Source organism: Pseudopodoces humilis, chromosome 5 (assembly GCF_049639895.1).
Source record: "Pseudopodoces humilis isolate 2021_Gansu_Grassland_sample_001 chromosome 5, ASM4963989v1, whole genome shotgun sequence".
NCBI classification, from domain to species: domain Eukaryota; kingdom Metazoa; phylum Chordata; class Aves; order Passeriformes; family Paridae; genus Pseudopodoces; species Pseudopodoces humilis.
Window position 1 is genome coordinate 44826056 of NC_142204.1, and position 12672 is coordinate 44838727.

Genomic DNA, 12672 nt, shown 5'->3' on the forward strand with positions numbered 1-12672 from the left:
GAGAAAAGGGTATCCTCTTCTTTTTGCTTTAAAATATGTATATTATTGCTGGAAACAACTATAAAAATCTTCATGCACACTCACCATAATTAATAAGCTCCAGGTACATAGCACTTGCACAAGTTGATAATTCTCAGGTTTTCTCTCTATTCCCATGATGCAGATCAGGAGATTCTCATTCTTTTTCTGAGATGCTTCAGTCATGCTGCTTCAGCCTCAGGGGGAGCATGATGTCAAAGCCTATCTCAGTTCTAGTGGAGAAAAGGCAAGACTTATTTCAGCTGAAGTGAATGGGAACCAATTCTACATCAAACAAAGTTGATGATAGGGTAAAGTTTAGAACTTTACTATTATCACACCTGCAAACATGTGATGTCATTATTTTATTGCAGCTTGTGCCAGTGGTAGCTGTGGAGACAGTTAAATGCACAAACTGTGCTGTTTTTGACTGCTTGTATGAATTCAACTGTCTGGTACCAGTTTTTCATGGTGATTATAGGAAAGGACTAAATTGAAAGTACTTTATGCATGTCACTAGCAAAAATATGAAGGCAAAATAGAAGTCAAATTGTTCTTTAGTTCTTTTTGTTGTGAAAAATCAAATAATTGAAAGATTGAATGAAGAGACTTACCTGTCAACACTGTGAACACAAAGTCCTGTTCAAATAATATACTAGTGGTCCTAGCTAGGTTCTAAAATTAGGTAACACCTGCTGCAAGGTAACACTGTCTGTGCTGTTGAATTCAAAAGGCAGACACCAACATCTTCATTATAGAACATAATTTTCTCCTTAGAATTGTTGCTTCAGGCTGTTGCAGAGATGGACATTTCCCTGGATCAAATTTCTAACTTTGCATAGTCACAATAAAGGCAGACTTGGGTTTTGAAAGTAAAAACCTTCACATGTGCAACACATATATATTGCTGCACAGCGACATTAAAAAATGTCAACTTCTAAATAGTTTTAGGAGATGGTAATGTGTTATATTCAACTCCTTCAATGTAAAACATACTAGGAAACACTCCACCATTAATACTTCTGGTACATTGTTTTCCTACATATTACAGGTTCCAAAAAGAAGTCATATATAAACATTTGTTCTCCAGAGCTCCTAAAAAGTAGGAGTGAGATAAGATAATAAGATTATTTGTGTGCTTTTAATATGATTATTTGCTTTATTTAGGCCAAGGTTGAAAAATGTGGATCGAAGTAGTGCTCAGCATTTGGAAGTTACCGTTGGAGATCTGACAGTCATTATTACAGACTTTAAGGAGAAAACTAAGTCACCACCTGCTTCCAGTGCTGCTTCTGCAGATCAACACAGTCAGAGTGGTTCTAGCTCTGACAACACAGAGAGGGGAATGTCCAGGTCATCTTCACCCAGAGGAGAAGCGTCATCACTGAATGGGGAATCTCATTAAAGTTTATTTCCTCCTGTTTCTTTAGTCTCTTCAAAACATGCAAATACATAACTTCTGTCACTTGTTACCACATTTTCATGACAGATTAGTCATGCATAATTGATCTGTCGACTGGAACATACAATGCAGTTTAAAAAAAGAAAGAAAAAAAGTGCAGTGGTAGAAACAATAACAGCATGAAGCTGAGTCAGGGGAGGTTTAGGTTAAATACCACAAAAGGTTTCTCACCCAGAGGGTAGTTGGGCACTGAAACAGGCTCCCCAGGCAAGTGGTCACAGCACCAGCCTGACAATGTTCAGGAAGTATTTGGACAATGCTCTCAGGGCTCGTGGTGTGACTATTGGGGCTCTCTTGTGCAGAGCCAGAATTTGGAATTGATGGTCCTTTTGGGTCCCTTCCAACTCAGCTTATTGTGTGATTCTGTAATAATTTAAATGCTAACTACAAATGCTTATGAAGCATCTTCAGCTTTTTAATCTACATGTGTAAGGGTGCCATGAAAATGTGGTTTGAATGTTCATTATGCAGTGTTATTGGTATGTCCATTTTCACTTTTAGTTGAGTGAATTCTAACACAACTCTTGGAGTCTCTACTATTGGCATGTACTGAATTTAAATTTTTATAACATAGTTCAAGCTGCCTAAATATGTATTATTTGAGATTTGTGAAACATAGTTATATGTATGCAAGTCAGAGATCAACTTAATCAATTATTGCTGCAACAGAATTTTCATAATAATAATTATCTTCTTAAAAACACCTGCTGGTACTTGGTGTGGTTAAATAGGAAAAATGTTATTAAAGAAAACATTTGTATGGATTTTTGCCAATGTTTGACACATTTTACTAGATTACTGTTACTGAATTATGTTGATGGTTTTACCAATATTTTTTGACACTTAAAACACTTATTGTAATGTTTACAAGCAAAATAGAAAACACATTCTAAGCATTGATTAGTTAACCTTGCAATTCAGGTAAAGTACTGCTTTGTCACTGTACACTGGTATTTTGTGTTGTGTAATGAATACTGAACCTCAGATGGTGATGCATTTGGCAAAAACTATTTGAAAATATGAAAGTTTGGAAAAGCTTTAAAAAGAACAGAACTACAGTTCTCATTTCTGCTTAGTGCTGTTTCCTTGCCCCAGATTTTTCTAGTGTCACATAGTCGCTTATCATTTCAGTACAGGAATATCAGATGTTGCACAAAGATAAGGAAATAACAATGCTATTATTTTTTTTTTGTTCCTGAATCAGTTTCTTTAATATTGAATTGGCCTATTAGAATATATTATGTCATAAATAATTTGAAAAAGACTCATTATCCTACTTTATGGCATAAACTGACAACATTTACGCACTTAGCAATATACTGATCAAGAGCAGAGCTATTTACAATACCATCCGGTATTATGTAAAATTACCAATAAAATATTTTTGTGAATACAAATTTTGCATTTTTGTTTACAACCAATAAGTGTTTTGATACATACATACAATTCATGTATAGATTTTAAATTATATACTCTGGTTCAGTACAAAAGTCCATTTAGCTCCTTTTAGTGAGGTAGGGCACTTACACTCCCGTGAGCCTTTTCTTTTTCATTCAAAGTAAATATATTTTTAAGCCTATGTGGAAGTTGGATGGACCTTCTTGGTAGTGAATCCAGCCCCAAATTATTACCCACATATGATATGTCTTCTTAAAGGCTTAAAAACAATGGATTTTTGTAGCCCCTGACAATTGTGATGTTTGGTGGTTTCTTGTAGTAATGTATTTTTCTGTTTTTAATGCAGTACTTCTACAGGCACAATGGTACTGTTCTATTTTGTAAGATGCTAGTTGTGAAATACAGTTAGTTGCATAAAATGAGAGTCTGATGTGATATCTGAGAACATACATACCTCATTCCTTGGTGTTGCTGTTTAAAATTTTTAGACATCAAATGTTAATTATAGGCTATTTCAGATGGATAACTACTGACCTGTTTATTATGTATTCTGCTTTATCTTACTAAATAGAATGTCTGTTCATTGCTGTTACCTGGCCAAATTTAGTATCTGTAAAACAATGCTTTTTAAGGTTCTTAAATGTTTTTGGGGCTGGGCTAGTGTTCTGAATAACATACACTAGTTTTTAAATGAAAAATACATGCTTCTCAACTTTATTTTTTTATATTTTATTTTTAGGTGGGACTATTTGCAGAATATACTGATGTAATGGATTACAAAAGAGCTGAAACTGTTTAAAGTAAGCAGTTTAAAGATAGTAAATCTCATTGCAAGAAGTTTTATGAAATGTGTTTCTAATTTGAAATGTAATGAATGCTAACACATTTCAGAATTCCTTGCAAAGAAATAATAATCTATTACCAGTAATTCAATAAATGGAAAATGTATTTTTATTTATGTGAATAAACCACCCAGCACTGCAAACAAAAGGACTCTATCTTCAGAATTAAGTAGCCATTTGGTTTGAAAGGAAGGATGGAGTAGATTTTACTATGATTCAACTGTCTCTAGAGAATAATCTCAAAATGTGGTACAAGTCTGGTTGTCAAAAGGAATGCAAAAAGTCTCGCTGTTCTCTATGAAACAAGACATTGAAGAGCAATTTCTACTACAGGTGCTGTGGAAGTCAGCTAGGATCTTAAAAGCTGTGGTGGTTTTAACTGAGTTATTAGGTTGCCAGAGTTTCATTGCAGTGATGCTTGTTTTAGCATTAAGCAGAGTTAAGTTTTTGTCTGTTGGTGATTAAAGGGATATGATAATACTGACAGCAGAGTAGACAAATTCTAAGCAAAATACTGCATTTGACTCCATTCATAATATAATTTAAATGAACTTCACTTTCATAATTTCTAAATAATTTTGACTTGTAGTAATCCTAAGTATTTTTTTCTAACTGTAAATATATTTAAAAGCATCTTTACTCCATTTATAAAAAGTGAAAATTTAATGTTGTAATGTGTTCTGGTTAGCTAATTTTTCTCTGTGATTGCTCTCTGCATAAGAACTGTTATTTGTTAAATCTATATATGCACCAGTCTTCAACAGCCATACATCCTGGGATGTTCATGAAATGGTGGCCCCACAAAGACAAGTGTGATAGTGTTCCATGTAAATGAGTTCCTTTATGTGCTGGTTGATTGTCTGGTTTCAGAAAGGAAAAGGGGAGAGAAATGGGGGAAAATTAAGTATGAATAGTAAAGTGTACAGTAATTCAGTTTCTTATCTTCCTAACTTTGCCATTAATTATAGGTGATATAAGAAAAAGAACAAATATACAGTTGACTGATCTCTTTTTTCATTAATTTAAATCTACATATTGGAGATAAACAAAAATTTTTCTACTCAGTAGCAGGTTGAATTATGCCATATAAAATCTTTATTCCAACAAAGGCAGTAGTAATAAATTACATTTAAAAATTTAAAGTTCTTGACATTGAGTCAATAATTAAGAATATGACTGAAGTTTTAACCTATTATGTGTTTATCTAGATATTTGATGTTTTGGGGCATAGATTGTAAAATCCCAAAAATGGTTTGATTTTATAATTTGTGCACTTTACTTCTTTTAGTATTATGAACAGCACATTTTTAAGTAGCCATGTGAGACAGTACTTTCTAGAATTTGTGTTGGTTCACTGTACTGTTTAGGCAGGTCTTCTGAACTTCACATCTTGCATCAAATTCTTTATTCTTCTCCTGTCTCAAAAGTCTGGCAGTTTCCTACATTTTGCTGATTGATTTTACTTTGTTAACAGGATTGATTTGGCATGGAACCATCTATTGTGTACTTTTTAACCAGGGTTCTTTAACTGTATCTGTTTGGGTTTTTTTTTTCTGTGACATGCCTTTATTTGGCTCTCCTCCCTGCTAGGGAGTCTGGGTATACTTAATTTAAAATCAGAAACTATAGGGAAATAGAAAGGCATTTACATTTAATTTCTCCAAAGGCAACAGCAAGTGCTATACTTGTAATAAATTTAGCCTGTGCTTACTCAGGAATAAGATAGATAAGATAAAAAGTTAGTCCTGGTTTTGGCTAATGGACCAGTCAGTCTAATATGGCATTTTGCAAATGCATGCTTCTGTCTCAATATTAAGATTTGGGTGTGCTGGAAACACAGTTTGAGCTTTCAGAGGTTTTCCTAACCTGAAATTAAGCCTCAACTTATGTCAGAGCAGTCTCAGATTGAAAGGTTATAACTTCAAACTAGCAAAAACTGTACAGTAAAATCAGTCAAACTGTAGAAGCTCAGATAGTTTCCTTTTGTGCTGTCAAAGTTTTAAAAAGAGGAGAAACTATTAAAAGAGACTTAGAAGACTTGACTAAGACAACAATCAGATATTGAGCTTAGCTTGACATCTAAAGAGCCCATGTTTTAACAAGAATTAACAGAATTTGACCATTAATTAAACTTGGAAAAGTACTTCTTCAGTTAACTACGAATCAGTGCTCTATAGAAATTATTGTAACTTCCTGCCTAGAATGGAGTAAATGGTACAACAGCAATGGAAAACTGCATGCTTACTGGAAAATACTATTATCCAACAGCAAGTGATGTTTGTATGACTTTAAGACATTATGCTAAGACTGTCATGTCTGTGGACGAGGCCTAGGAATCCAGGTGTGTCTCCCCCTACCTAAACTGTACCATTAAATTCAGTGAAAGAAAATGCAGTGAAAAAACATAGTAATTTCACATCCTAGTGTCTTAGTAATGCAGGAGCTGATTACAGCCACTATTTAACTTGGTTGGTAAAAATTATTAAAAACAAACCACCACTGAATAACTCTCATGTATTAAATCCTAATCTTGCCCCTTTTATTATGGGAGACAGATAAAAGTCATCAGAATGAACTTGCTCTGTCTGCTGATGGCAGATTTTAAGAACAGACAGTTTAAGGACATTTTAGGTGTACTTTTAAGAAGTTAAACATGGAAGATGAATGGCAAAAGCATTTTCCATAGCTCTTAATGGTTATTATTAACAATGATTACAAGAGATTGCTGTCCCATTTGGGGTTTTGTAAAAGACAGAATTGTAACCTTATCTAATCGCTCTTTGTCTCATATGTTTAAAAAGAAAATTACCACCTGAAAAAATATTGTTCAGTAACAATATTCTAAAAAGTAGTTCCAAAATGTTAATTATTTTGTAGAAAGTATGGCATATCTCAGCAGAGGGAGGACTATTTGAGCAGGACTGTTTTCACAATCTAGGCCACCTGGCCTAGATTACATTGGATTACATTTGATTACATTGTTTTCTGCCATGGTTTAACCCCAGTTGGCAAGTAAGTACCACACAGTCCTTTGTGCATTCTCCCTCTGAGCAGTGGGGAAGAAAATTCGAAGAGTAAGAGTCAGAAAACTCATGCATTGGGGTAAAGACAATTTAACAGGTAAAGCAGAAGCTGCACATGCAAGCAAAGCAAAACATCCATGACTTCCCATGGGCAGGCAGGTGTTCAGCCATCCCCAGGAAAGCAGAGCCCCATCGTGGGTAACTATGACTGGGAAAGACAACCACCATCCCTCCAAACATCCCCCTCCTCCTTCCCCCAGCTCTGTATGCAGAGCACAGCACCACATGCTCTGGGCTATCCCTGTGGTCACTTGGGGTCAGGTGTCCTGGCTGTGTCCCCTCACAGCTCCTTGTGCACCCCCAGCCTCCTCACTGCTGGGGTGGGGTGAGATGTGGAAAAGGCCTTGGCTCTGGGTAAGCTCTGCTCAGCAACAGCTGAACTATCTGTTATCAACACTGTTTCCAGCACAAATCTAAAACACAGCCCCATGCCAGCTGCTGTGAAGAAATTAACTATCCCAGCCAAAACCAGCACATCTATGTATAAATACTGATCTTGGTCAAAGCAAAGTGAATGTGCTTCCTCAGGCTTTAAAGACATGTAGCTGTAGACAATGGAGCTATAATTTACAGTGGGGTTACTGAGAAGACAGCTGAAGAATAGAGACTGTTAATGTATTTTTTGATAACCTGCTAACCATGTGCATGTAATTTTCCACTTCTGTATGAAGAAGCAAAAGGATGCAGAAAAAGGAAATAAATGTAACCCAGGCCAATGAAATGTGGCTCTTTACCCTCTTCCCAAGATGACTAGAGTCTACAAACTGCAAATTCTGTTTGGTTCAAAGATAGTCCCAGGTATTTGTCACTAAAGAAGAATGGAGTTGTTCAATCCCTTTGCATCTGTTAAGGCAAGTGAAGGGTCAGGCCAATTCTGCTTTCTGAATACCCACTTTGGGAACACAAATCTAATTTGCCATTTATATGCATCTAGTATATAACTGTCATCCATGAATAATCTATTTCAAGCTGATTCTTCTTTGTACAGAATAAATAAAAATGCTTCAATGTCAAGCCCAGTTCCTGATGGCACAGATCTCTGAGCAGGAAAATCTGGCATCTGACTGATCATCTCTTTCTGTAACAGCCTTCAGCTTTGAATTAATCTAGGCAAGGGAAATCTCTTCAGGTTATGTGTATTATCATTACTCCCATCTCTGAAGGAAACACATTCTGATTCCTGATTCCTTCTTCTCCCGTTCCTTTAGTTTCTCTTAAGTACATCTGTGGTATAAGTGGATGCAGTGAGTTTGAAATAATTTATTAGGCCTGCTTTTTTCAGTGGGGAATTTGACTGCTGTTCCCAGTTCTTCAACTATATTTTTGTTTCTTTAAGATCAGCATGGTCATACAGAATAATAGTATGTGGGAGCTTAAAGGTCAATATAAATTTTGTCACTTTTGTCTTTATTTCTGTATAATTGACTACCTGAACAGATTCTTGCTGAGCAAACTTAGTTACACTGATCCTGTACCATTCAAGCACTCTGAGGTACCTGGTATTCTGGGATGCCAATTATCTGTGTCTCTGTAAATAGTATTGTTCTGTGGCATGAGGCTTCCAAATGTGGCAAAATAAGCAAATTTTTTTCCAGCTGATTGAGGCAAATGTTGCCAAGTAAAATGCTTTTAGTCCCTACTGGAGGAGAGCTGAAGAGCATACACAGATACTGAGTGCTTTCTCTGCTTTCCTACAGAAATTCCAAGTAGGAAGCTTCTGTTTCTAAAATGTCAAACACCTTCAAAAAGCCTCAGTCTAACAAAAAGAGGGTAATGAGGGGGGAAAGAAGAACAAAAACTGTATTTTCAGAATAATCCCTAGAAGAGCCGTATAATGGCTTCTTTGTCTTTTTTGTCTGTTTAGTGTTCCCTTCTCTGTGTACTGTATTGGAAGTAGGCAACATGCACGCTTCTTATGTGTGTGTCTTGCTTTATAATTCTTGATGGCTGTTGGTTGAGTAACCTTTGGTCTAAAGGGTTTTGTGAATTAAATAGTAAGTACCATGAATATTTCACTCTTGCATACAAGTTATTTATTGAAAGGGCGGAAGTTTTGATGAAAGAGTTAGGAACAAAATTAATTCCTCTCTTACAATTAGCTACTACATAATTTTAAAGGGTCTAATTCCTGGACTGCTAAGAGAAGGATAGCTTTATGTTGCAAGGGTGATATGAGCCTAGACTAGAATGGATGTGGCTTCTGAAGAGTTTTGTGGCAAGTAATTAATATGGCTGTTTTCAGTGGTTATTCCACACCTTAACCTGTTAACCTTGAAGCATTGTTAGAGCATCCTCACAAACAAATCTAAACTACCAACAGTACTGTCAGATGCTCTTAAAATTTACTAAGTGCCTTACACAGAGCATCACTGAGGCAATGATTCAATTGCAAGGAAGTTTGATAAAAGATTTACTCCTCTGGTTGAAGTCACAGGTTGTCAGTTGTAACCAAGGTGATGTTCCTGGTTATACACATTAGAATCTTACATTTTGTTGCTGATATAAGTACCTAATAAAAAACAGTCCAGAAAATTTTGAGGCTTTCAATTTGTAAAACATCCATTCTTTGGAAGAGATGTTTTCTTCTAGCCAATTGTGATGGTCTGCTGGAATATCACAGAACTGAATAAAACTTGTATTTCTGGATGCTTTCGCATTTCTCAGTTTCTCAGTCAAGGATAATATTACCTTTCTTGGGAAGGGGTACCTAAGTTGGTTTTCTTCATAAGGATTATGTTTATCCAACTAGTTTTTTAAGTGTTTTATTATTAGAAAAAGGGCTTGTTATTTTGAAAATAAAAATCTTACCTGCCAGGTGTCTTCCCCAAAATGAGTAAGTGCCTTTTCTGTTCTGACTCTTAGAAGTATTTACTTTGTCAGATTGAAACTGAATGTCCTGGATAAACCAACTGTTAAGTACCAAGTGTTACCAATGGCTTGAAATCCTTTCACTGAAACAACAAGAGACAGATTGTAAGCCACTTGAATTGTTTTGAGACCTGATGTTACCAGAAGTTTTATAACTGCTACAAGTAGTATACTTCTAAGAACAATGTAACTTTTCAGGAACTTGGTATTGATAGGAAATAAATATTTATTAAAAGAAGTATATTAAATAAATATTTATTTACCAATTTGAGTAAGAGAAAATGTTACACCATGGGGGCAACAGTCTTGCTGTTAGCAGTCCTGACTACATAATGGAAAGTAAAACTGAGGCCCTGGACTCTTAACTATTAAAAAAAGGGTAGTATTTGGTGAGAGATTGGGACTGTGAATCTTATGTCCAAATTCTAATCAAGTAATTTTTCCTACCTAAGTTTTTAGCAATTTTCAAGCAGAAGAGAAAGCATGAGCAGATATCAGTAAGAGGCCCTCTGGTTTAATTGGTGCTGCTTCCTATCTCTAGTGGATTTTTTTTAAATTTTTTTTTAAACTTTGCTCAGGACTGGTACAGCTGAAAGTATATTTTCCCTTCATTCTTAAGCCTAGACTTTGAATGGAGTTTCTCTGAGACACTTTTGTAGTGAAATCGTATTCCCTACAAACATTGAAGACAAAAATAAACATCTCTGTGAATGAAAGATCTTGTGTGGTTGTAATTTTTTAATATACACAAATTTAATTTAAAAAATCTAAAGGTCCTCTAAGAAAAAGATAGTATATTGATCTACGTAAAAGGTCTTTGTGTAGCAGTCAGAAAGTACAATTTGCATCATGAGATGCTGCAAATTTTCTGTCTGATAAACTATGTTCAATTCCAGCTTAGCGGTCCTTTAAAATGACCATAAATTGCATTTAGACAAGCGTATAGTAACCCATTGGGATACTGCCTCCAACTGACCTCTTCCTGACCTCAGTTCAAAGACTATATTAAACAATTTAAAATTCTGAAAGCTTGGCAGGAAAGCTGAGGGGAAGTGTCTGGAAAGAAAGAAACAGAAGGAATCACAGTGCAAAGACTTCTTTTTTCCTATGATAAACATTACACAATTTATGATAACAAAATTGTTTAAAAATTTACATCCCTATAGTTATTTCACATTGAAGACATACTGTTGGTTTCAGATGAGCATAAATAGATGTTAAATAGAATAGTGATGCACGTGCCTTTCCCAGGAATAAATTAATACTTGCCTGAACAATCTGAAAAGAAGGTATTTTTGGTGAAAACTAATGTAAGTGGACTAAAATCTTGGCTGGCATTGGTGATGTTTAGGGTCTGTTATGATAAAATGGTAAATAAAATTATTAAATTGTTCAGAACCCCTTTCTGAATATATTATTTGTACTGTCTAGGAGAAAGTGCAAGAAATACAAGTGGGCAATTTGGGGATAAACTTTGGGAATTTGATCTCAAAATGCCAAGAAGCCTCTGCTAATTTATTGGCAGAGATGATTCATTACCACTTTTGGTTATGACAGAAGTTGCAATATTCCTGGGAGTACTGCTTCTGAAGCAAGAAACTATGAAAGCATCCATGCTTGCAAATTAAAGTAACAAATGAGGTAAGAAACTTGAGAAGGGGGCTTTGTCTAAGGCTTCATCTCATTGTATATAAAAACTGTACTTTGCTTCTGAAGCAGGTTATAAGACAGTGGTCTGTGTGGATTCCTTCATCTTGTCTACAATTTTTCTGTTCTGTTCACTGAATTGTCATTTGTGTTGCTTTGCAGTGTGAGGCAAAGGTCGTACAAGGCATTCTTGAAAGAAGCTGATTCTTTTGAGTAAGAGAAAATGTTACACCATGGGGGCAACAGTCTTGTAAAGTCTTGTAAAGACCATCAGTTTCCTATTTGTGTAGCAGGTAACTGAAGTGTCAGCCATGAGTATGGGACTTCATCCCTGCTCCAAGGAGGCAGCATGTGAGGCTGATACCTACTTGGATGCAGAATGCATTAAATGCCACCCTGTCATTATTGGGCATAGATCCTCAAGTGCAGGCAGCAAGTGTTGGGAAACTGTTGACGTAACTACCGAATTTGGTACTAGCAGAAATACTGACTAAATTGGCATCAGATACCAGAATAGGCCTATTGTTGCTTATTAAAGGGGTCTAATTTGGTCTTACTTACTCATCTATTTTTTCAAGAACAGAAAGGATTCAAAAGAGGAGAGCAAATTGTTAAGCCCTTCTATCACCCTTCTATTCATTTCTTTCCGCTATTGACTGTTCGGCAAGACTGCTACACAATTATGAGTCTGAAGATCAAAACAAATTTCTTAAATTCCACACAAATGTTTTGGCAGCCATGGGAGATCACAGCATTCCCCTGCAGATACGGGCCTGGTGCCTGGAGATAGTTTAGGACAATGTCCAACTTTATTTTACCCTTTCTTGTCCTGAGGAAAAAAAACAAAAAAACCCCTAAAAACTAAATTTGTAAAGTTACAGACTAAAGATGGGCAGAGGAAGGCTGAGTTATGCGTAAGTACAATCCTGAGTTAGCAGAACTTCAAATTATTTTGGGTGTTTCAGGCTCAAAGTTCAACGCTACACAGTATCCCAACTACTCGCTGGCTCTGCTGCCACTTGTGCAGCGGAATGCTCTGAGAACAATCCAATTGACACCATAGATAAGGCAGTGTAATGCCTGCACACTCCAGGGCGTGCACAGGGCAACACAGGGCAGGCTGACTGCTCACAGCCCTTCTGTGAACTTCAGGCATCACCAAGGCTGTCACCAAGTGTGAGGGTGCTGGGTACCTTAGGCACTTGTCTGTCATGTGGCTGTTGTATTCAGTGTTAAGCAGTTAGTAAAAAAGGCAATATTAGTGTATCATCTCTTCTTCCTGATAATTCAAGTACTAAATGCTTTAAATCGCATTTGAAGCAGTTAGGGTTTTGAATTAGTATTTATCAAAATT

The 12672-nt window shown here is 36.0% G+C and overlaps 1 protein-coding gene across 1 annotated transcript in view; it reads left to right on the forward strand.

Moving 5' to 3' along the window:
* The window catches only part of YAF2 (YY1 associated factor 2), a 31110-nt gene extending 20957 nt beyond the window's left edge, over positions 1-10153 (forward strand). The window contains exon 4 of the mRNA XM_005519286.3: positions 1186-10153. Within this exon, the coding sequence (XP_005519343.1) occupies positions 1186-1423 (238 nt within the window). The 3' untranslated portion in view covers positions 1424-10153. The remainder of the gene's footprint in view (positions 1-1185) is intronic.
* The last annotated feature ends 2519 nt before the right edge of the window (positions 10154-12672 follow it).